General features: G+C 40.8%; 1 protein-coding gene and 1 long non-coding RNA gene across 6 annotated transcripts in view; one reads left to right on the top strand and one right to left on the bottom strand.

The window, feature by feature from the left end:
• pde4d (phosphodiesterase 4D, cAMP-specific) overlaps window positions 1-25,225 on the bottom strand; it is a 223,576-nt gene that overhangs the window by 173,602 nt on the left and 24,749 nt on the right. For all 5 annotated transcript variants that reach the window (XM_074637708.1, XM_074637709.1, XM_074637711.1 and 2 more), the window contains one exon: window positions 3,336-3,574. In XM_074637708.1, coding sequence (XP_074493809.1) covers window positions 3,336-3,574 — 239 coding nt within the window. The remainder of the gene's footprint in view (window positions 1-3,335; window positions 3,575-25,225) is intronic.
• Window positions 17,695-18,133, top strand: LOC141770183 (uncharacterized). The gene is made up of 2 exons (XR_012594450.1): window positions 17,695-17,886; window positions 17,988-18,133. It is a non-coding gene; the product is annotated as an uncharacterized LOC141770183 (long non-coding RNA).

The raw sequence follows: 25,225 nt of genomic DNA, 5'->3' as shown, positions 1-25,225 counted from the left end.
TTCCTTCAAATAGTCACACAACCCCCTTTTAAACAACCCAGTCCTTTTCTAGCCAATGTAACATGATTTTTAAAGAGTGGTCAGCTGTACACACTTGGGAATAGTTTGCCCTTTTCTGAAGTTCACATAAAGGTTTGCTGACAATTATTCAGAGGATGGGCTACCTTTATTTTACATCTAATGCCTGACACTTTTTGGCATTATCACAATGACTGCGAATAAGATTATTCAGCATTGACTATGTTTTTGCATTATGGGTAGCAGTTTCTGTCAGTGATACATTCGACAATGCTGTGAGCAATTTAGACGTGTGACGCACCAAAAAAAATGTTAGAAGCAAAGATTGAATATACTGTATTTCTTGAAATCAACATGTTCTCGATATTTACGCACTAATTTTGAAGCAGGGGAAACTATTTCAGCACTGCTGTGCATCAGACGCCGTGAAAATTGCTCTGCCCGCCTGAAAATGTAATTTACAGCTAAGTGACACCAGCTTTTCTTTTCTTCTACGAGTCAATAACAATTTCTTTTTGTTTAAAGTCTATCCACGACGCCGTGTTCTCTAATTAAAGCCCTTTTAACAAGCTTAGGCCTTATTAATAAGCTGTACCTCACTGCTCATTTCTCTATTTGTTTATTCATTCTGTGAGACACAGAAGGTCCCATCAACCTTGACAAAGAGAGAGAGAAGGACAAGACAGGAACATTTTGGGGAAAGGGGATACATTTTCTTTCTCATCTGGCTCATGACGAGCAATCGAACTGTGCTATGTGCTAAAACTGCTCTGATACATTCTCCAGCGCTCTCCGGACAGGGTGTGATTTTTTTCTCAGTTGTTATATGGTCATGTTTTCCAAGCGTGAGAGACTGAATGAGGGCACACTGGAAGTAATGCTGAGCATTTATCATACACTTGTTTGTACCCTTTCTGTGTTGTAAAACTAAGTAGTTGCCATAACCTCTAAAACTGAGACTTTAGAGTCTACAGCCTGGACGATGTGTTACACAAAAGCTTGGATAATTACTGTTAGAAATGACAAATGACAAAAGATTACTGTGTTGTATAACACTGTTGATTAATCAAAATCATAGTACTAAATGTGAAAATAGCAAAGGTTTTTCAAAAACAAAAAAGCGACAGATCTTTACTGAAATCCTCCAAGAGGTTGCTTTTATCTTGTTTATCATGTTTCAAATGGTGAATAACATTCCCTGTTTCAAGATTAGTAAGTGACAGTGTTGACAAACAGAAGTCTATATTGGGCCTGGTTATTTGATGAATCACACTTGTAGCCAGCCAGGGATCATTTATATACCAGTGGTTTGCCTTTACTTCCAGTGCCAACCATTTTCCAAATCATACTGTAATTGATTTCCTACCTTTCAGGCAGCCATTTGTTTCTGTTAATTTCACTACAGTATGAAACTCAATATGCAGAGGCTTGAAAGTTGCGTGGGATAGGTAATCCATCACAATGAACATTCTGTCCCCTTTATAGGCATTTTCAGATTTCATTTCAGTTCTTTAAGTGAAGTTATTACATGTGGCAGCTGAAAACCGGGACTGATTTGAAAGCTGTCTTTGTTATTATGTTAAGTACACTCGAAGGGCTGCAAAATGAGAGCTCACTGTTGATTAACAACCTTATTTACATTGCATTTTCACTCCACTCTATATTTTATTTCTGACAACATATGGCAGGTTTCACGAAGATATAGAGACTTTAACTACGGCTTAGATCTAAGTGATAGTCAGATTTCATATAGACCTCTAAATTCATCTATTGCACAAAGCTGTATAGTTCTTGACTATCTTAAGTAGGACTAATTTGCCACGAGTTCTGGATAAATAAAGACTTTTTTCAAACTAAAAAACGTGGCTGACTGAGAAACTGCAAAGAGTATAACAGTACAAAAAAATGTCCAGTAGCATAAAATCTCAGTGCAGTTCAGAGCTGTAGCCGAGCTGAGCTGCTGTGTCTTCTTGATTTAGCAGGGCTCAGTATTTCTGCTAACTCGTCAGTCAGGCTCAGGATAGTTTCCTTGGCCAAACGAAAACGATTAATAATCTCTGACACTACAGTATATTTCTAACGGCTTATTGAGGTCGGTAAAAATGTTTTCCCTTCTCATTGCTCACTCCACAACATTGTTAGTAAACCACAAATTATGACCATGTTTTCAACTTCTTTCGCATTTATGCCACTGGTCAGCAGGTGTCACTGATTGTTGAAACATGGCTCTTCATTCAGAGTTAGCCTGGGGGTTGGGTGGCTAACTTACTAGACTAAACTAAGAGCAAAATTAAGACGGGCTAAACATTACAGACCAGTTTAAAATATCTTTGTGAAACCGTCCCACGGTTGTCACAATGGCTTTAAAAGTCCAGTGTGTGGGATCAGACAGTATCTAGCTGTGAGGTGAGGGGATCGAAACCAACTGAAGCCTCTCCCATTTGCAAAGCATGATGGAGAGCTACGGTTGCGAAAGCGCGAATGGCCCTCTCTAGAGCCATTTGGAGCAGAGCCAGTGCGTAGAGTGTGTGTGTACTGAAGTGAGTGGTGAAGCAAGAGAGAGAGCGGCGGCGAAGGGAGCGAGTAACATTATCGACTCCAGCCCAAGCAGGAAATGTTAACAGAGTTTGGTTTGTCCGTTCTGGGCTACTAAAGAAACATGGCGGTGCAACATGGCGCACTCCATGGAGAGGGGACCCGCTCCCTATGTAGATATAAACGGCTCATTCTAAGGTAACAAAAACAAAACGATTCTTATTATTATTAAGAAAACATACTTATTAATATTATATTCCATTTCTGCCAATAGATTCCCCGAAATGTTACACACTGGTCCTTTAAGCAGCTGACTATCAAATCTTTGATATTGGAGCAGCTTTGAACACACCTCCTAGAAGAGTTTTCAAATAGTCCATTTCTATGCAACAATAACATAACTTTGATTAAAAGAAAACATAAAGGTGATGAAGTGTTTACTGTGAGGGATTGCATATTGCAAGGGACTATTAAGTCTCTTTAAGTACATTTTATACTAAAAAAAAAGCACAGAATCTCAAAATGCGTGGGATGCTTTAAATTGCAAGCATGTAAACTACCCACAATTTGTAGGTGATGAGAAAACATTGCGCAGCCATTAGTAAATGTTTAGACACACATCTCAACGTGTAAGCACAGTGTCAGGCACTTAGCGAGAGATGTGTCCACAGTCACTTCAGACTGCTGCTGTATTGATTGAACCACTTCACTCTACTCACCCCCTACTCTAATTACCCATTCCACTGAAAGACAATTTGTAGTGAAAGGACACATCGTCCTACCTGCTGGTGTCAGCGGAGGTGATGGCGATGAGCGGTGGGGTGCGTAGTGGCAGTGTTGTGGGCCGTAGTGGAACTGTGATGGCGTCTTGCTCTGGCTTGCGATCACAGTAGTACTGCTCTGCCTGTCTAAAGGCCAAAGGAGGCAACTGGATCGTCCGGCCAGACTGCCTCCGCACCAGGAAGGGCTCCATGCAGATGACTGGCCCCGGCTCTGGGGAGTCGGTTGAATCATCAGATGCCTGGATGAAGAGAAAGAAGTGTAGGTGAATTCAAGGACAAGATAGACCAAATCAGAATCAGAATAATCAGGGTGCTTTCACAAGCCATGGTCCGTTTGGCTAATCAGAATCAGTGTGAAATTTACATATTTATATTATATTTTTCACAGTACCCAAATTAAAACGGACCAAATAAAAAAAATATATTTTCTGAGGGGAGTGTACGAAGGAGCGGGGTCACGTCTATAATCACCGACTTTGAAATAGTGCTGTCAAAGTTGTTTCACTTTGGCCCAGCACTGATCTACGAATCCCTTCTCCTCCAGTTTATCTCAAATTACTTTACTATTTTTGTGGACTTGACTTAAACTAGCATATTCTTTATGTTCTCTTCAGCCCAAATGACAAGCAAACATCGGACTCCTGTAGAAGTCCAGGTCAGTCCTCTCCCACTCATGTTAACCTGTCGTTTACCTGTTTACATCTCAACAAATGGCCGCACAGGCAGCCTGCATTTTGCTTGGAAACAATCAGAGTAAACCTCTCACAAGTGGTCCCAGACCGGTTGTTTTGGTCCGCACCAGAGTACAATTACTGCGTTCACAACTGCCCAAACGAACCGCACCAGAGTTTGTTTAAAACGGACTAAATGTTGGCTTGTGAAACAACCCTAAGTTACAGTTGCCATTTTAAATTATCTTGTAGTTTGAGCCATATCCATTTAATTTTCTGATATTATAACTGTCTGAAACATTCATACTGCAGACTCTCAGCTTCACATAGACACAGGAATACAGGACATGTGACTTTTAACAGCAAGACAGTGCTGGTAGGACAGGACCGATAGGGGGGCTCTGTCAAAGCCATGGTCATGGCTGAAGACTTTTCTGGAGCATTCTTTACTTGTGTCTTATGTAACGCGCTCTGGGTTCCCTGAGGGGCTTCGGCTATTTAAATTTGAATATTCTGTATGTTCTCTTCGGCCCAGATTTCAAGCAAACATCGGAATTCTGCAGAAGTCCAAGTCCATCCTCTTCTGCTCATGTTACCCTGTCGTTTACCTGTGTCCACCTCAACAAATGCCCGCACAGGAAGCCTGCGTTTTGGTCAAACCACAATCGAATCATCGATCGAACTACACTAGGGTTCGCTTGGTTGTTTTGGTCTGCACCAGAGTACTATAACTGCGTTCACAACTGCCCAAACAGACAGCACCAGGGGATGAACCATCACTCTACTAACATCTCTCCAACTGCATGTCAGAGGGTCCTGTGTTTTTTCATCTTCTTCTTAGCAGGGATTTAACAGAAGATGCAAAATGAAAGGGAGGAAAAAATGGTGAGAAAAGGACTTCAAGCATATCAGTAGCCAAGTATAAACAGTAAAATGTCCAGAAGATGGTTTTGATCGATGCAGAATCAAGTTATTAACTGAGTTCATGGTGTGCAGTGTTAGGTTGGTAAAAGCGATAAAGGGTAAACGAGTGTAATTAAATTCTTTATTTGATGTGGCCATGAAAGACCATAACAACCAACACATGTCGTAAGTTCCAGCTGTCTGTTTTAGCACAATTTTGCCGTATCTGCTCAAAGTCAAAGGTTCCTCTAGTTGTGAAAATCCCATTAAAATTTAAAGGACGTCCAGCTGTCTCAGCCGATGTCATTCATTATGTTGAACAGCACAATTCCTAATGATTTTAGTGACCTCAGACCTTTAATCTCGCATCACTCACAGTTAAAAGTTTCCACTTGAACATTTGTAAATCGAGAGACTTTTTGTGGAAAAAAATTGACTTTGTGTTTTAGGAAATAAGTTCATTAAAGAACAACTCCATTCCATTTCTTGTGATCTCTAGTGCATCATTTTAGTGTATAAAACACTCTCAATTGCAGGTTTATTAGATACACCTAGCTTAATAAACTGTCTATAGAAGTATATGATTGTCTGTAAGGGAAAAAGCCACATTGCAGATGCTAAATAGGGACAATTTATCTTTGGATTCCTTTAGGGATGTTGTTGATTTTCCAGATGGGCAACATGCTGCCTCCAGCGAGCTTGCTCCAGTGGATCTCAAACATAATCCAAGAAACAACCAAAGAAAACATTTGCTTATAGTGGTGTAGTGTTTAATTCAGTGTAAATTATATTTTCAAATAAACAATGGGTCATATGTGAAATGGGTTGCTGGTATTATCACCAACTCTGCAGTTTCTCCACCTTTACCAAGTCTTTTAGCATTTACAGCTCATTGTTTTTACGTCCCACAACTTAACCGTTTTGGTTAAATCTCACCACTCAAATCAACACTGTTTTTAGCTGTTCTCGACGAAAAAGCTCTGATGAAAATACTCAACCTTTCCAGCACTAACGGTCACAGACAAAGTTAGCAATTAGCTGGTGAACATAGTGGAGCAATTAGCAAGCAGCTAAAGACCAATCAGAATGATGAAGGTGTAACCACTGCCGCGCTACCAGGCGCAACAAAACTAAATCAGAGGATCAGACAGATGTCAATCAAGGGCTGCACTCAAAACCGTCTACTGCATACTACTGACAAACGCAGTATGCAGTATACAGTTCATACTACACACTGCGTTCCTGAGTAGTACGCAGTATGAAACGATTAAGACGATGTATTTAGCGGTATGCTAGAACAGGCCTTAGCTTTTGAACAGCTCTTAAAGCACTGGACAAAAAGACAAACTCGTACCACTATTGCAATATTATCGAAAAATACAACTTTGATTTGATTGTTTATGCTATTTTTGTTTACTTTATACGATACCGCATGGTTTAAACAATTTATTCTAACAGCTCATAGTGAAGTGAGACAAAACAGGATCATCAACGAGGGGATACGGGAAATATAAAACACTGATCCTGTCACGACTCCAGTGGTTTTCCTGTGTTCTGTTTTCCCCTGTGTTTCCCCCTCCCCTGTCCGTCTGTGTGGGTGTGTGTGTGTGGGTGGGTGGGTGTGGCGTGGGCGCGGCTTCCTCATCAGGCACCTGGTCTCACTCTTCACTCTGCACTCTGCACCTGTCTACAATCAACCTAATCAACCCACAGTTCAAGAACACCAGTTTTCCTGCCAGTCCTCGCCAGATTGTTCTGCCTACTATGTGGTATACTCTCGGCCGCTCTGTACCATTAGATACTAGAGTAATTCTTGTTCTTTTTCCTCATGCTTCCCGTGTTAACATTGTGTTCTCCTGTGCTCTTGGATTCCAGTGCCAGCCTCCCACCGAGCCATCCTCACACGCCGCCTCAGCTCATTCCTCCAGCCATTCCCTCCTGCTCAGCAGCCTGCCTGTCCCCTGCCTTCTCCAGCGCCCTCATCGTCTTTTTATTACAATAAATCCACCTGACTTTCAACCAACAACCAGCTGTGTCTGTGTCTGCTTCTGGGTCCTAAACAACAGCCCTAACAGATCCACAACATTTACTAAAACTGCTTTTTCAGTTACGGCAACAGAACAGTGGACTGATAGCCCTACAAATATTAGAGTAATGTTAAAAAGGGTTATGTTGTCTCAGCAGCTCTTTCCCTCGTCTCTTCCCTCGCCACTCAGCTGCTCTGTAGCCGGCCTCTGAGCGAGCTACGCCCGCAGGCAATTGTGGAGCCTTTCAACTCCAAAAAGGCAGATAAACACAGGTTCCCGTTAATTTATAATGGACATTTGTGTTGTGATATTTAAACAGACTATCCACCAACGAGAAAATAAATAAAAGCCCCTCGTCTATGAGGCTGGTCCCTTGAGAGAGCGCCAGCCAGCTCATAGCGATCTGTGAGAGTGACTGCCTGGCTGGCGAGGTAGCGACCCCGGCAGGCACTAGCTAGCTGTCACGGCAGTTTGTGGAGCTTTTAAATTCAGAAAACTGTTGAGCAAATGTTCGATTCAACATCTAACATTGTAAAACTATCAATATTCAAAATCTACACAGTGGATTTCTCGCCTCAAAAATGTTCAGAAGTGAATTTAGAGATGAAATAGCTACGAAAAATGTCAAATAAACGGGGCGTTTTTGGCTGCTGTTGTTTTTGTAACCGTAGCCTGTACCGTTCCAGCGCTTTGCATTGTGGGATACAGTAGGCGAAGTAGACTGGTCCGATGCATACTAAAAGAATTTTACAAATCAGTATGACATCTGGGTATTTCTGCCATACTGTAGATGTTGCTTTTGTTCGCATACTGCATACTACATACTACATTTTGGCCAAATCAGTACGTACTACTAGTATAGTATGCTGTATCGAATACAGCCATAGTCTGTTACTACTGCACCACTCACCAACACAAAGTAGTGTCAGTGGTTTCCTCTCTATTTAGCATTGTCACAATTTGCGCTAACACAAATGTGCTTAAAGTAATGACAAGAGAAGACACATATTACATTTTACATCACAGCTTGTTTTCTTGAGTTCACACATTTTAGATTATATTTTGCTGTCATAGTTACTTTATTTCTGTTTTCAGATAAAATGGTATCTTGCTCTCCAAACGGATTTTCCCTTTTTTATTCCTTTCCTCCTTTTGAGGTTGAGTCTTTTTCTCATTCATTTCATGTCTGTACTCATTCAAGTAACTTTTTGACTCAAATTGCCTTATTAATCTGGGAGACTCATGTTTTTGAATGTAGAGTCTAACAACAATGAAGCTGATAACTTGATAAAATTGCTGTGTTGTTGTGGAAACTGCCAGTGTGTTATGGGCAAATATCACATTCACAAGGCCTTTCTTCTTAACTAAACTTGTTTTATGTTGAACATCAGACATTCTATGAAAGTACTTAAAACAAAAAAAGCTTTAATGACATCTCAACTCTTGAGAAACATTGTGAACAACATTGCCAGATGATTTACGTTGGATTGCATTATTTTTAAGATGTATACATATTTTTTTCTTCTCTCTTAACCTCTAGATTAGGCATCTTTTTACATTGTACAATTTTATTTCTGCTTGCATTTTTTTGTGGTTATTTATTTCATTTGTTCCCCAATACTCCCTGTGCTGCTGTTTTGTAACGTATAATGTATTGTAATAATACTTGGCTGTTACTAATGTTTGAAAAAAATACTTCAAACAGCAAGTAGAGGAGGCTAACTGTAGTCAAGAGGCCCTCATTAAATTTAATTTCTTTGGACTTGGAATTTCTTGTTTCTTGATATTAGATACAAAATGTGTGCAAACACTATTTTAATAGAATGTATATTTGTACCAAGTTTTATTGGCATTATAGAGTTAATTGTTTCTTCTTTTCCTCTCTGTGTGTGTGTTTAGGCGAGCCTGTGCGTATATAAACCCTCTATATTTGTCTGGCTTACTCAGTATATGGAAATGTTATTTGTATTTTTGCATTTTATTGATTTGAGAAAGGTACATCTGCATTTAAGCAATTTGCATCTCAATTTACCACTTGGAAGTGACTCATCAGTGTTCATGTACTTTAAATTTTAACACCCTGAGACAAGCTGGATAGCGGGCGATCCCAACTTCAGGTTCAGTTTTAGAGCTAGAGTTAAGTTATATATATGATATGAAACTAGAAAACCTAAGGAATCCATTAGTCCATGAAATGCTAGCTTGTTGGGAATGAGGGTAAATAACACTCCACAGTTAGACTCAATTTTGGCAAGGAAAAACTGGCATGGCCATTTTCAAAGGGGTCCCTTGACCTCTGACCTCAAGATATGTGAATGATAATGGGTTCTATGGGTACCCATGAGTCTCCCCTTAACAGACATACCCACTTTATGATAATCCCATGCAGTTTTGCGCTGAAACAGGCAGTTATTAGAATGTAGTATAAATATGTTATTTTCGCCTATACTAAAATGGTGTATTTGAATATTTCTGCACACTGGGGTCCCTAAACAGTCTTGGAATTGCATGAATTGGGTATCACTGTAAAACTGAGACTCTTAAGGATCCAATGAGCCCAATTGTATTCATGTGTGATGATCTTAGTCCTCATAGTAGCCATTTCATATAGTGAGACCATTTTTTGAAATTTGACCTCACTGTATAAAATGACCTGTTGTGACCTCTAGGTTTATCACAGCCTCATGAAACTTTACAGACACAAACTAGAGACCTAGAGCATTCAGAGGATGGATGGCTTTCCCAGGTATATTTACAATAAGGAGGTTTCTTAGAAGCAGTTTCCAGAACAGAAGTGTTCGCCATCCAATCGCCGAAAAATGCAATTCTTGCAGAAATCTCCAAATGTCAAAAGGTTTTGATACCAAATCACAGCATGGCTTTTTCTATGGTGTTCCATAAGGTCTTGTTGTCTTAATGTGGTATTTTGGAGGGATTATTGATCATTTTTATCAATTCTCGATAGATAAAAGATAGATAAATTTAGCACCAAATCTGTGTAACAAATGGTATCAACCCAGAAATTGCTGCAGCTACTTATGAGACATAAGTGAGCATGGGAATGACCATCATATACTTCCATCATAATGTTCTAAACCCTTATACACTTTCGCAATTTATTTTAATGAATTAATTAATTCATGTTTATTTCTGATTTATGACTAGAACAATTTGACACACAGTGCTGAGCTGCATCTCAAACGACGCAAAAGTGGGCGTGGCTCACATACCCCCGCTCACTGCTTGACCCCTACTAAAGTAAGGCCAAAGGTTTTGCCCTTTTGGAAATATTAAAACAAATTTGGGTACCCTGGACTTCTAATCCCCAAAAGGCACAACTAAACCACACTGTCAACCATCATACCAAATTTGAAGTTCCTAAGTTAAATAGTTTTCGAGTTCTGCTCCGGAAACTAAAGTGTGACACACGAATGGACGGAAGGACAAACACGCGGAGTGCTATATACCCATGACTACGTTGTCGCGGGGGTATAATTAATCTTCAGGTTCCCAGCTTTCAGATGATGTACACCACTTCTATGTGACATCTACTGTTGACCTGCTATCTCCCCCTAAATACCCCCTGTACCCCCCTAAAAAAGACAACAATGGGTCTATTGTGGGTCTCAGAGGGTTAATGAGAGAATAATCAGCGTTGTGTCATGGGGAAAACCAACAGTGCTAAGTTTATAAGGCTTTTAGGCGGAATGATGATGTCCAGGGATAATGTGTTGAATAAACTGCCTAAGAGAGAAAAAAAACCCACAAAGAATATGAGGACTTAACAAAGGTTCAAACACAGAGTCCTATAAAGAAACTCAGTTGAGAAAAAAAGGAAACTCAAAGTGAAAATGCCACATCACGTCGGGTTAAGAGAGGAGAAAAAAAAATCAAATGATAAGAATTTCAGCGGGAGACAAGAGCCGTCTGAAAGCTGTGTGTGTACTGCTAAGGTGAGACCAGTGTAAGAGGAGAGAAAGTCATTCTACAATAGCAGGTCAACCTGCAGGAAACACATCAAGTGGTCAATGTCCCATTAAGTAGTTATCAGAAAGGTTGATTCTGCTGTAGTGAAGACAGCAGAGGAGCCTCTCCTTTAAAAACAAGACTGCTTCAAGGCAAGGTATCCTACATTATAGTCAGACTTTTCGCTGAATGTATGCATCTGGAAATACATTAGCAGCTATCAATCTTATTTTGATAAAGACCAAACACATTGCTTAATGCAAATCACTCGTTTCAATATGCAAATTGCTGTTTTGCTTTCTTTGTATTGGCCTCCAGCACAATAGCCATTTTTCCCCCTCTGAACACACAATACACCCAAGACTCTGCTGGTTGAGAAGAGGCTAGAAGCTCAATGTTGTGTTGTTTCTTTGGTACACTGTCCTTGGGGACAGCACAGAGGTAATCAGTTATTTGCGTATTGAGTGGTTCCAGGACTATCTCTGATTCAGGACACACTTGAATACACAAACACACACATATGGAGTGATCTGGTGAGACAGTGTGATAAATTGAGGCGGATTCTGTGCCATTAATCTTCCTGCAAACCATTAGGAGTTTTCATTTGTTCTGCATGAATAACAAGGCTTAGCTGTTAAGTAAGGGTCAACTGTTAACATTTACATTCCACATAGCTCTTTTACAGGTGACACCCTGACATTATATGCCATTCTTTTAAATGGATACAGCTAGGGCCTCTCCTTTATACACACACAACACTGAATGTCAGATAAGGATAGTTCAGTTAAAAGTAGGGCTGGGACGATACACCTTCGATACTATCACAATACTTGGGTGCCGATTCGATACGTATTGCAATTTTTAAGTATTGCGATTCGATATTGTGATTTATTGTGTTTTTTGTTAACATTTTTAACACTAGACCATGGAGAGTGTCGGCCGATTTGACCACGGAGGTGAGTGACGGCCGGCTCGACTGCACGTTACAATACGATAACGTTTCCTGTCCATGACAGAGCATGCAGCTTTAGCCATTTTCAATGTGTGAAACCCAAAGTGTTTCCATACTTGACTGTGTGTGTAGTGTTTACCACTATGGATTTAAAATGTGAGGATGCAGGTCATAACCATGCAGATCCTCTGCCGTTTTCTACTTTTTCGTTTCGGCTCGCTGCGGCCGGCTGCTGTTTCTTTTGGTTGAAAGATATGGAACGTATATGACGTTACGTTACTCAGACTACAACAATAAAAGGCAGTAACTTCCTTCTACCGCCGCATAGACTCAAATGAAGCAAATATATAGATTCTGGCATTCAAAAATCGATTTCAAAATCGTAAAAAAAAGATTGTGATACATAGGTGAATCTATTTTTTTCACCTAGTACCCCTATTTCAAAGCCCTGGTTTTCTTAAAGATCATGACCAGGTTGACCTGTTAACGGTTCTTTTGCTCCATTAGCTGGTTTTGTACTCTAATGGTGAACATTTTCAATTAAGCATATTACATAAAACCATGAGGTGGACTTGGAGTTGCCCGCTTTTGCCGAGTCAATAATTTAGCCTTACTTATAATAATCATGCAGGCTGGAATTAATTTGTGTTTCTCATTTTGGCCTCTTTTGTGTGTTGCAGATTTCCATACAGTAGATTGTTTTGCTGTGCCAAGCAGAGGTGCTCAATGGTGTGTGAATGGCCTGGGGGAGCCTGCTGGATAAAAACACCATTCGCCCTCCAAGTGCAAACAAATTAATTATCCTGGCAGTTAGCGCTATACGCTGCCCCTTACATCATTATACGTCTCTATTAGACCAGAAGGACCTCTCGGCGCACTGGCGTGTGTGCGTGTCCATGTGTGTTTGTCACCCCTCTCCCTCTTTGTCGTGACTGTTCATCGTCGTGCAGCCAAACACCTCCCCCCCCTTTACCCCCCGCCCTTCCACCCCTGCATCCATCAAGATGCCAATCTTCATCCAGGAAGCCATCGAGCCTTTCATTCCTACATAATTACCTGTATTAGACTCATTGCTACAGACGCTGGCTTACAGAGAATGAGGGAGCCCGCATGATTAACCCTCACTTCTCATCATGCTGAAGGTAAAGCAGATGGATGATGGATCTAATGAGTCAATGAAGTTAAGTCAGTATTAACCATGACCTCATTTGACAGTATCTTCCTAAACTACAATTTATGTTATGGCCCTTTGCTCTTTGTGTTACGCTTAAGGCCGGCCTTTACACACCAAGGGCGTGAGGAATAAACGACACGAAAATGCAAAATACTCACCTCTTAATATTCCTTATCAAAAATATTCATACCGGCAGCAATGCAAATTGAAAATCGAAAGATTTGCGTAGGAGGGAGGACCAACTAACAGGATCCTATTGACCTAGAGCAGCATCCGGCAGTCTATTAAAGTCTAGTAAATTGTTGTGTAGCCTTAGCTACTGTAAGCTATTTTATTGAGCTTCCTTTATAGCAAAATGCTCTGAATGAATTTGCCTCGTTGTTGTGAAAGGTAAGAACGTTAGGAGTGATATGCGCTGCCTTTGTCAAAGTTGAAAATTTGCCACCTTGGTTCGGACCACGGAGCTTCCGTGTTGTTGTACACTAAAGTGTATGTCCGTTCCGCACAACGTGATTGGTTGATGCCTTTATTCGTGGTGCAAAAGCTCAGAAAAATCTACCTCGTCCCGGAATTTTTTTTAATATTAACATTAATAATATTTGCATTCTGTATTAAAGTACTCATGACAAAAACAACGGATCGAAAAAATATGTTGACGTGCAAGTTAATTGCACGGAAAAAATGCCCCCGGTGTGCAAAGGCCTTTACAGTGATACAAGGTACTACAGCTGTTAAATGTGCACTTTATTTGATGCACTTCACTTAAGCTCTATATTAAATCAATCTATGAATAATTTATGCACTTAAATTCATTATTGCGTGCCTTTTGTATCTTACTTTTTTATGTCCATACATTTGTCAGAAAAATTGCAAAGACCAGAATATTCAGAGTCTTCACCTTCATCAACTCTCCTTTACAGAAAGACTCCAAAATAAAAAGACTAAAACATTAGTTAGTTAGTTTGTGTCCTGTGGCGTTTCCTTCAAGATCTATCTATACTTGACATCTGAGGAAAGTCAAATGTAATAAAAAAAATAATGTGTAAATAATAAATAGATTACCAGGAGAAAATAAATCTAAAAGAAGAATAAAGGGCATTTGAAAATGATTTTAGTCATGTCAAAGACCGCGAGAGGACTGACACAAGAGATGGCTCAGGGTACAAAGGTTAGGACATCCAACTGTGTGTGTGCGTGTGTGTGTGTGTTTTCCCACTGTAGATTATACACACAGTCCTTCATCTTCACTCACTTGTGCTGTCTCTCCTAATGCCTAAAGTGGCCCTTTATGATAAGTGGGATCAGTGAAAGGTTAATTGGTCTGCTGTGACTCTTCTGTGCTCTCGGTGTACTTCATGTGCCAATCCTTTGGCGGTGCGGTCAGATTTTATGAAATCAGCAGTCAGCCCAACTCGTGTTGTGAATTTTCTAAATGTTCTTCTATTTTGTTGGAAACGTAAAGGAGACTATTTTACAGTAATAACTTACCATGATTGACCGTTTGCTAAACCCCCCGTTCTTGCATGGCACACATGCAGTTTACATGAACGGTGGTGGCATATTTGCTATGTGTTATTCATAGTATTTTTTTTAAACAATGGGATTTCAGATATTGAGAATGACAAAAGCAGCTTCTCGTTCGTAGCCTGCTGGCTGTAATGACAGCTTTCACTTTCATTGTCAGCCTTTAGCTAGCTAATTAACACAAGCTCTTTGTGTTGGTTGAAAACATAGCAACACATAGATAGAATACATAGATCAACACGTTCTCAGCCCAACTCATCACATACGGCCGCTTTGTCACCCCCCTTGGTGTCACTTTATTTTTTTTATCAGAACCACTATAAATAACCACTTTAGGTTTAGGCAACAAAACGACTTAGGAAAACACTACATGGTTGGGTTAAGAACTACGTTTGTAAAGTGAAAATGAAACTGAACGTAGTGACCACGGGGACACGAACAAACAGCTGATTGTAAAGTGAAAGTGAAAGTTACGGGACACAAACAGCGGTCTCCTGGATGAAAACCTTGTGTTTGTTGGGCCCATCCACCACCCCTTCCGCCCGCCCTCAGTGTGTCTTATTGCCCTTTGCCCCACCACACTCCCAGCGCACTTTCTATGAGCATTTACTGTTGCCGTGGATGGGTTTACATTGTAGCTAATGGAAAGCCCGGTGCGTCTCGCTACTGGTGCACGGTATCACATGCCAAAGACCGTAATAAAGCCTCAGTATTTGACGCCCTGGGAATGAGAACGGGCTGGATGGATAGATTTATGCTTTATTGTTTGTATTTGTATGTTTCACTTTTACAGGACAAAAGGCTGTCAGCACGAGATCCATCTACGGCTGGAGTTGCTGGAGTTTAAACTTTCCCAAATCCAACAAAGAGTATGAAGGAGCTGCTAAAGTTAGCCTCTGATATTGTAGCACCCTGAGTAACTTGGGTGCTACAATGACTGCTGCAGTCCTGAACAGGGCATTTTTCTAACATAACTCCACAAAAAACTGGAATGTAGTTAGCTAATGACACGTTCCCTGGTTACTAATCTAGGTAAGAAGCCAGTTAGCACGGCAGTCTTATGTTTGCAGCTTACTAAAGCAGATAAACACACAGATTAATCAATGTGTTTTAGTTACGCTCTCGCATTTTTGGTTTTGGAAAGGTGATAAAAAAAGACATGACCATTCAAACTATTTAGATACCAAGTATCTCTCTTACAAGAGCCCCATGCACGTGGAGAAATCCCAAACTATACAGGCTGGTTGTGCCTGGTTACGGTTGCTATGTTATGATTGGACAATTGGGGAAAGGTTTAGCAAACAGTCAATTTAGCGTAGGTGAACTACCTACCCAAACATAGATACAAAGTAGTAATATAGTCAGTTAATGATGTCAGGCATTAGCAGGTTCAGTCGACTTCCTTTCAGCAAATAAAAAAATCCTATAAATTCTTCAATGATTTCCAATGTTTATGTCGTAGATAAAGCGACCCTTCAGTACAATAGATCAGCCTTGAGACATAGTGATACCCTCCTGTTATGTCATGGTGAAGAAGTACTTCATTCACTTGAGAAGGATGTGGTTTCAGAGGGCATTTAATGCGGTTTTAGTTGCAGAGAGAGTAAATAAATCAATGCAAAATGAGTCCGGTTCTGACTTGAGCCCCCTAGTTTACATGTGTTTGCATGACCGAGAGAAAATCTGATAGAAAAGAGTTACTGGGAGGACAGAGAGATAGAAAGTTAGTTTAAACAGCCTGAGGATACTTTGATCATGACAGCACATCAATATGCCAACTGAAATCTCTTTGCCCATTATAAAATAGTTTTTTTTGACGTTATTGCCAAGGGCCAGCCAACTCACAAGTCTTGGGAAAAACACGACGCACACTCCGCTTTGATTTGTGGTTTTATTATGGAAATAGTTAAAAATGTATGTGAATTGGAATTTATTTGACAAAAAAATAATTCACCACCTTTTCTGCTAGGGGTTGTAGCCTTTGATGAAGACCATTGATGTGAGGCTTCTTAGATATGCAGGTGATTCAATATTGGCTTCAGGTATTTCTCCCACATGCAGCCCTCATTTATTCATGTAAGGACTGACAGGCGGCCACGGGGGAAAAAATCGATTCACCTATATATCACGATTTCTTTTACGATTTTGAAATAGATTCTTTTAATGCCAGAATTGATGTTTGCTTCATTTGAGTCTATGCGAGGTAGAAAGTCATATCCGTTCCGTATCCATCAACAAAATCAAACCGCAGCCAGCCCGAGCGAGCCGAAACGAGAAAGCAGACAGCAGAGGGTCCTCGTGGATACGACCTGCAACCTCACATTTTAAATCCAAAGTGGTAAACACTACACATACAGTAAAGTATGGAAACACTTTGGGATTCACACAATGGCAAGAGAAGCAGAGCTAGACATCATGGCTAAAGCTGCATGCTAACTCTGTCATGGACAGCTAATGTTATCGTATAGCGGTAACGTGCGGTCAAGCTAACCGTCACTTGCATCTCTGTGGTCAAATCAGCGTCAAATTTGTGATGGAAATGTCTTTATTCTTTGATTTTTTGGTCGCTGGAAAAAATTTAATAAATAATGCCTTTGACAATGACTGATATATTTGACTTCAGGACATCTCTGACTACATACATGCTGAAAATCAAACATTTTTACTGTATTCATTTTTATATTTTCACAAAGTAAAGGTACCTAGAAGTGTATGATTCAACTTTTCTCCATGGTCTAGTGTTAAAAACGTTAACAAAAATCACAATAAATCATGATATCGAATCGCAATACTTGTAGAATCGCAATACATATCGAATTGGCACCCAAGTATTGCGATAGTATCGAATCGGGAGATAGGTGAATCGTCCCAGCCCTACCGATCATGCAGACAAATTATGTACGTCATTCCTAAAACTTGCAGTTTTTGGTTAAAGTGCTTTTTAAGTTTTTGCACCCTCATCTTGGTGTGAGCCACAGAGAAACCTGAAACTAGATTATTTTATAAGCATGCGAGACTTTAAAAGCAGGATTACGGACAATTTGAACACTGAATATAATTGTCCTGTTACTGAACGACACTGCTTATTCATTGGTCAATGCAATTAGCAATGCATTTAGTGACTCCAGTAGTTTTCCGGTGTTCTGCTTCCCCTGGGTCTCTCTCTCCCCTGCCTGTCTGTGTGGGTGTGGCAGGGGCGCGGCTTCCTCATCAGGCACCTGGTCTCACACTCCACTCTGCACTCTGCACCTGTCAACAATCACCTAATCAACCCACAGTACAAGAACACCAGCTTTCCTGCCAATCCTCGCCAGATTGTTCTGCCTACCAGTTGGTATTCTCTCGGCCGCTCTGTATTATAATTACCAGAGTTATTCTTGTGTTTCCTTGTGCTTCTAGTATTAACATTGTGTTCTCCTGTGTTCTGGATTCCAGTGCCAGCCTCCCATCGAGCCATCCTCACGCCGCCTCAGCTCATTCCTCCAGCCACTCCACCCTGCTCAGCAGCCTGCCTGTCCCCTGCCTTCTCCAGCGCCCTCACCACCTTTATTATAATAAATCCACCTGCTTTTCAACCACCATCCAGCTGTGTCTGTGTCTGCATCTGGGTCCTAACCAACAGCCCTCACATTTAGACCATTTTGTCAGCAAACAGGAAGCCATCACTTTTTCATAAACTGAATTTTTCATTAGCACCTTTTTTCTGTTGACCTTTTGAGAGATTAAGATGGCATCAAACATCCGTTGGGTGTTGCCTGGCTTTTAAATTTTTGTAAACAGTGAAAACAGCATCTGGACAACACCTCAGCCCTGCCAGCTCTTTTTGTTTTATGATAATGGTAACCATATAGAAATAATTTCATAGAAAGATGATGGTGTAATTTCATCAGTATGCAGTACATGTGTTGAGGTCTGGAAGAGCTCTCTTCCTTGATGTATCTTTCTTTATCTTTCCACAGTTTATCCTACTGCTGAGAGAGTTGGAGCATTATTTACTGTATAGCGAACTGAGAGGCATTCCTTTCTTAGAAAAAATATCACTATTTCAGTTTGTGATGACATGTCAATGTATGTTACATCATTTTACATTCCAACACTAGAGACCGAATCAGGATCCATGTTGATAACATATTCCAAAAAATAGGTGTATTGATCTCGGATCAGGTCATAGGACCACACTCGCAGCAGAGTGGTTTTGCTATAAGCTACTTCACAAAACGGCTGTGATCATGAAAGAGTTAGATTAAAATATGGGGATGCACCATCATAGCTGAGCGGCATTCCTTTCTTAGAAAAAATATCACTATTTCAGTTTGTGATGACATGTCAATGTATGTTACATCATTTTACATTCCAACACTAGAGACCGAATCAGGATCCATGTTGATAACATATTCCAAAAAATAGGTGTATTGATCTCGGATCAGGTCATAGGACCACACTCGCAGCAGAGTGGTTTTGCTATAAGCTACTTCACAAAACGGCTGTGATCATGAAAGAGTTAGATTAAAATACGGGGATGCACCATCATAGCTTCAACCCAGGGGGCAACCTGCGCTATACTCAGTATGTGCAACCCTTCATCGTCAGTGCCATCATTCTTCTCTGCGCTCTGAATTTAGCAATTGATTTTTATCAGAATGAATCTTAAATGGATTGTGGGTAAAGCCTGGGAGCAATGTGAGAATTTAATGGGATAGAAGTTAACACAGACAGAGGAAAGAGAGAGGGAAAGAGAAAGAGAGGAGATGAAAAGATAGATTGCTATTGGAGGAGATGCCGTAAATCACCTGGTTGAAAAAACAATTTAGTCCTTCCATTTATCTGCCGGTACATAGGCCAGGTCTCTCGGCTTCCTGGAAGCCCACACTACATTTGAAACAAAGGAGAGAGAAGGAGGTTTTATCTACAATCTGCCTTCCTCTGCCTAAATAGCATTGGCTCTAAAGAGGACGCGTACTGTATGCAACCTGATTTATTTAGGCAAACTTGATATCCATGTCTCCTGTTGCTCTACAGTCTGAATGTCTCTGCCAGCCACGGGTTTGCTCGGCGCATGTTGACTTAGTAAAAGGGTTGCCTCAACGACACAGGTTTATCTATCGCTCCATGCTGAGAGTTACTGGTATTTACGACCAGTGTGTGTGTTTTTACTGCTTGATCTAATGGTTCACTTAGTTGTAAAACACAGTAGTGGAGTAATAAAAATTAACTCAGTTCATCTCCTACAGTACACTGTGCTCACAGCTTCACAGCAGATTTATCAGGTCAGGGAATAAAGAAGGGGTATTTATATACTCCTCTTTTTGCCTTGGATTCACATTATGAATAATTACACAGACATAGGTCAATGTTATGGTTCATGGGGTTCATACATGGAACAGTGTTTTGCATTAGAGACATACAGCATAATATACTGTATAAATAAAACATAGGGGACCCCTGTTAGACTTGGAAATGACAAGGTGAAAGTGACTTTATCACGTGTCAAGTTTACATGCATGTTTATTTTTCATGCCAAGAGGTTACATATTACTGTGGATTAGGGATGTAACGGTTACCGGTTTCACGATAAACCATGATAAAATTTGCGGCGGTTAGTATTACCATTTAAAATTTGTAGTGATTAATAATAGTAATTTCTAATGTTTTGCAAGCCTGGCGTAACCTTAGCGAGTGTGTGGTCGAGATAGGGAGAAAGAGACCGTGTGTAATCGCAAGGCACACATTGTTTTTGTTTAATAGTTTACGATTTTTGGGGTTGACGAGAGACGAGACAGGTTTCCGCCAGCCGGTGTATTGCAAGCCCAGCAGCCTGTAACATTAGCAAGTGTGCGTTTGAAAGAGAGAGGGAGCGAGTGTGTGTCACTGACCGATGGTGAGTATGAAGTTATCAGTAACGTTATAGCTGTGAACGTAGCAGTAGCAGTGTGTGCAGTTTAGGCTGTTGGTGAATAAATGCAACAACTCCTCAAGACCCAAGCCAAGTTCCTGTGTCTTGCTTGCCACCTGCTGATAAAGTGAAGGGGGTTAGCTCTGAAGTTAACAACAACTTCAGCTCAGGCTACATCCACACTAACACTTTAATTTAAAAAGCAATTTAAAAACGAAAACGATCTCCATTCAGACGAGCGCTTTAGGGCTTTTTCAGAATGAATCTACGTCCATACTACCACGCCTGAAAACGCATATCACATGACACATATTCACGTACACTGGGCATGCACGTGCCAGGGTAAACAGGAAGCAGCGCTGGCCAGGAAATTGATGTAAAGCGTTCAAATTTAGCTTCAGAGCAGCTGCTAGCATAGGCAACAAGGTCAGCAACGCTTTTAACCGGTGATCCATGTTGAAATGAACCACTGGTGGTCGAGGCTGATGTCGTTTGTTTTCTTCCTGAAAAGGTTCACCTGATGGGGCGTGACGAATCAGGGAAGGACACGACATCACTGATCAGACCCAATCAAGAAGCGGACGTGGGTGTCTGCGTCATTGTTTTCAGAGGTCTCCGTTTCTGTCCTTCCAGACCAAAATGCAACCAAGGAGTTATAAAACTAAAAAGCCGTCAGCAGCGTTTTCTGAACATCTCTGTTTCAGGGGCTCGAAAACGCCAGAGTTAGTATGGACGCTAGGCATAAACATTGAAAACGTTATGCGTTTTAAAACAAAAACGTAGTAGTGTGGATTTAGCCTCACACTCACTTAAGGTGGGCTGTTAAGGTGGACCATCTATTCTGCAACATGGTTTGACTCCTGCACAACACTCCTCTGTATTTATGTTGTTTATAATTACTCAAATGCAAGACAGAAGGTGGGTTTTATGGTTTGAGAGTATGAAAGCTTAGATCTCCTAGACAACCAGGTACGTGTGTGTGTGTGTGTGTGTGTGTTTGTGTTTTTGTGAGCAAGAGAATAATAATAGCCTAATAATAATAATTATAATAATAATGTAACTGTGTATATCAGTACTTTTGGAATATTTTCAGCACATTTTAACAATACCACGATAAAACTGATAACAGTGATAATTTTAGTCACTATAATATGTAATAAAAATATATGAAATTTTCATACCGTTTCATCTCTACTGTGGATTTACAGTACTAGAGAGGGAAAAACACAGCGAGGTAATTTCTCAATGCTTTTTTATTGCACATTATAGACAACGGAGAGGTTTTTCACTGGAAGCGGCAGTAAATTGTTTAGACCTTTAGTGGCTCTCTAAAGGTCTTGATTCTCCATCAATCATCAGAAAACCTCAGTTTCATCACACGTTCACTGTGTGAAATACAGAGTGTGCATGCAGCTGCATCACATGTGGCGGTAATGCTGAATGCATGCTATTTACCTTCCATTGTGTGGGATATCAAACACCTCCATGCCTCTGCTAGGTGTCTGCTGTTACTGTTATATGCAAATTGGCAATCTATTCTTAGACATTCATTGCATACATTAAGCCATGACATTTTTGTTCCCGCTTTTCTATCTCAAGTAATGCTGTCTTACATTTCCATTCATATTTGCATCACCCCCTTGGGCTGTGCAATTTGAATAAACATGTAATTTTTGTATTTTGATGTGACATAGCATGCCTTAGATAAAATATATATGCTTCTAATGAGGGTGCAAAAAGGGTACAGTTTTGCAGCATGATAGTTTGTAAAATTGCAGAGGACACTACAGTGGCATATATCCTCTTGTTTCCTATTCGTCTCAGCAGGAAAAGTGACAGAAATGAGACATGAGAAAAGATTAAGTGCGAGAAAACTAGCAGGACAGATGATAAGGAAGTAACAATGGTGCACTGAAGTGTCATATTGGAGGTGAGGGAGATGAATCAATTTGTTTCAAAGAGCCCCCCTCTAGTAGCCTGAGGCGGGAGAGGAAATGTCTGGCAGGGACAAGACCTAGAGTCTTCCTCGGCTTCCAGGCACGGCTCTGTGATGCACTGGTCTCGGCACAACAAAATAAGATGAAATACCCTGGAGACGTCCCAAACCTACAGGGAGGGGAAAACCGTTGCAGCAGATGCGGAAAGAAATACTAGATAACACTGATAGGTGGCTGATAGGCTGAAGTTACTCAACTCACAACACATTTTCTGTATTTTCTCCTCTACGCGAAGGGTCAGGGTCACTGTAAAATAGAGAGATAAAGTGGAGCCTGCTCTGAAAATAAAGCATTAGTGTCTGGATTGTTCTGTAATAGGAAAGTGAGAAAGAAAGACACCACATGTGCCATCCATTAATTGAATCTAGGTAAACTGTGACACGAACAGGATGGCAGATTCATCTCTCCATGAATCCTCCATGTCGACCTTCCCGGGCAGAGTTCACACACCACTCTTCATGCATCAGCCACACATCCACGCTGCCAAACACCTTATGCAAGATTGATCGCACTTTAAATGTAGTTAACAGGCTGTGAAATGAGAACGGTGAGCGGGTGGTAATGTTTCTTTACACAAGGTGTAGCCGAATAAATAAATATTGAGCCTGGCTACATCTCTCCCTATGTGCATGGGTGATGCCTTTTAAGTGCAGCTTCCCCCCGGGAACAACAGGACAGGAAGACAGACCCTGACAAGTACACGTGGACCAGAAAAATATAAATAATTTTTTCCCCCGTCGTGTTTTGGCAGGCTTGAGGGGGAAAAAACGTACATAATTTCCCTGAGTGCCCCAGCATGTCCTTGTTGTATGGAGCTGCCTGCTAATCCAATTACATGTTTCAAATATGCAGTGGATTGCTCCACTCTCTCATAAATAAATAAGCAGGCAGATAAGCAGTGGCTCAAAAACAATTAACATAGTTTGCACTGGGCCTGTCAAATCAGTGATAAGAAGACTGCTATTATCAGGTTTATCGCAACAACGCACTCTGCTGTGTATGATGCAGTAAAATGTTCATTTGGGTGAAAAATTTGTGGATGGTGGATTAAGAAGAAAGATAAAGAGCACTTCCTCCCTGAGCTGAGCTGAGATATAAAAAAAAAAAAAAAATCTTGGCATTATTGTTTTAGATAAGTGGTGCCCGTCTTTAATGGCTCCTTTAAATCCCGACGGGGATTCCAACAAGTGTTAAAAGCTAGGACATTGGCTTTTTGGGAATTGACTTTAGAGTGTTGTTGCTCGTTTTAAGATGTCTGAGTAATGGAATTATATAAATCATTACGTGTTGTCCAAGCTCAATTTATTCCATTATCCCTCGTCCATTTTCTTTATTTGATCTCCTGCAGCTGTCTCTTGTCCTGCTCATCCTTCAGTCACTTTTCCGCTTCTCTGATTATGTTCCCCTCCTCTGATCCTGTTCAATCTAATTTCCCAGCTCTTTTCATTTAATATCTTGTCATCCACTTCCCCTCTCCTCCTCTAGCCAGCCCTCACCTGTATGTGCTGAGTGTCAACTGGCTTTACTGGTGATTAATCTGATTTTAAGTCGTCAAATTCAAGCTGAATCATCCTCCTCCTCCCTCTTTGCACTCTTCCCATGCATTAAATCCCTAACCATCATATTCACCATATCCACCATGTCCGTTTGCCTCACTCAAAAGCTGCTCTCCGTGTCCTCAAGGCCGGAGAGGCCCGAACACATGGCCTGGATGCTCCCCTGCTGGGCTCTAATTGGCGATCAAGATGTGCGCGGGAAGGAGACGGAGCGGCGTTTGGCCCATTTCTATTCCCTCATCACATTCACAAGGCCACAGTCACATCTGCGTAACCATGGTGATGCTGATAAGGTGACTCATGACTATTCATCAATGGCGCTGCCTGATTGGACAGCCCCCGAGAGCCTTTGCGAATCGTATTCATCAGCGCAGCCTGTGTCCCTGCTCTACCTCAATATGCCCCTCAGGATGATGAGGGAGCATCTCTGCTACTCTCCATTTGTTTTTCGCATTCGCTTCTTGTCTTAACCTCCCCCGCCCACTCCTCCTCTCTTCTCTCTAATTACCTGTCCCCTTTTGCTGTCCCACCCATTTCTCTCGCTACACTTGTCTCTCTTCTCTGCCCCCTTGCCCTGCTCACTTCACTCTGTCTTGTCTGCATTAATCGCAGGCACATCTGACATGAATTATTGCTCACCTCGCCAAATCTCTTGCCGCTGCTCGGTTACAAATCCCACTCACTCCCGCTTCTCACTACTAACAAAGGGAGAAAACATAAAAAATTCAATATATTTTCCCTAGGACATGTTTTTAGTAATGTGCAGTTGTGTAATTTTAAAATTCATTGCCCCCTCAATGATGTGAATCATCAATCAGTTTTTGTTCCATTAGTAGTGGTTTTATTCTACTTTAGAAGGTCATTTGTTCCCGTCGCTGTTGGTTCTTTTAATAACCATTTACATTTATGCAGCTCTTTTTAATATTGTGCCAGTGGGACTACATGCTTTTTGTTTTAATGTAATGTTATGCCTCAGTTCGAGCAGTCTATCTTGCAGGCAATCATGTCTTCGGATGTGTTTTCATTGGTGACCTCTGGCTTTAGCATTTCCACACGGGAGATACAAAGAGTTTATCAGCATCAATTTAGATTTTCTGAGCGCAGCACTGTTTAAAGCTGCAGTGTGTAGAAATGGAGCAAATATGATTAAAAAAGTTATTTTTTTATGAAACGGTCACTATATCCTGACAGTAGTGCATGAGACAGGTAATCTGAAAAAAAATCATG

Source organism: Sebastes fasciatus, chromosome 6 (assembly GCF_043250625.1).
Source record: "Sebastes fasciatus isolate fSebFas1 chromosome 6, fSebFas1.pri, whole genome shotgun sequence".
NCBI lineage: Eukaryota > Metazoa > Chordata > Actinopteri > Perciformes > Sebastidae > Sebastes > Sebastes fasciatus.
This window is presented reverse-complemented; position numbering and strand designations above follow the sequence as displayed.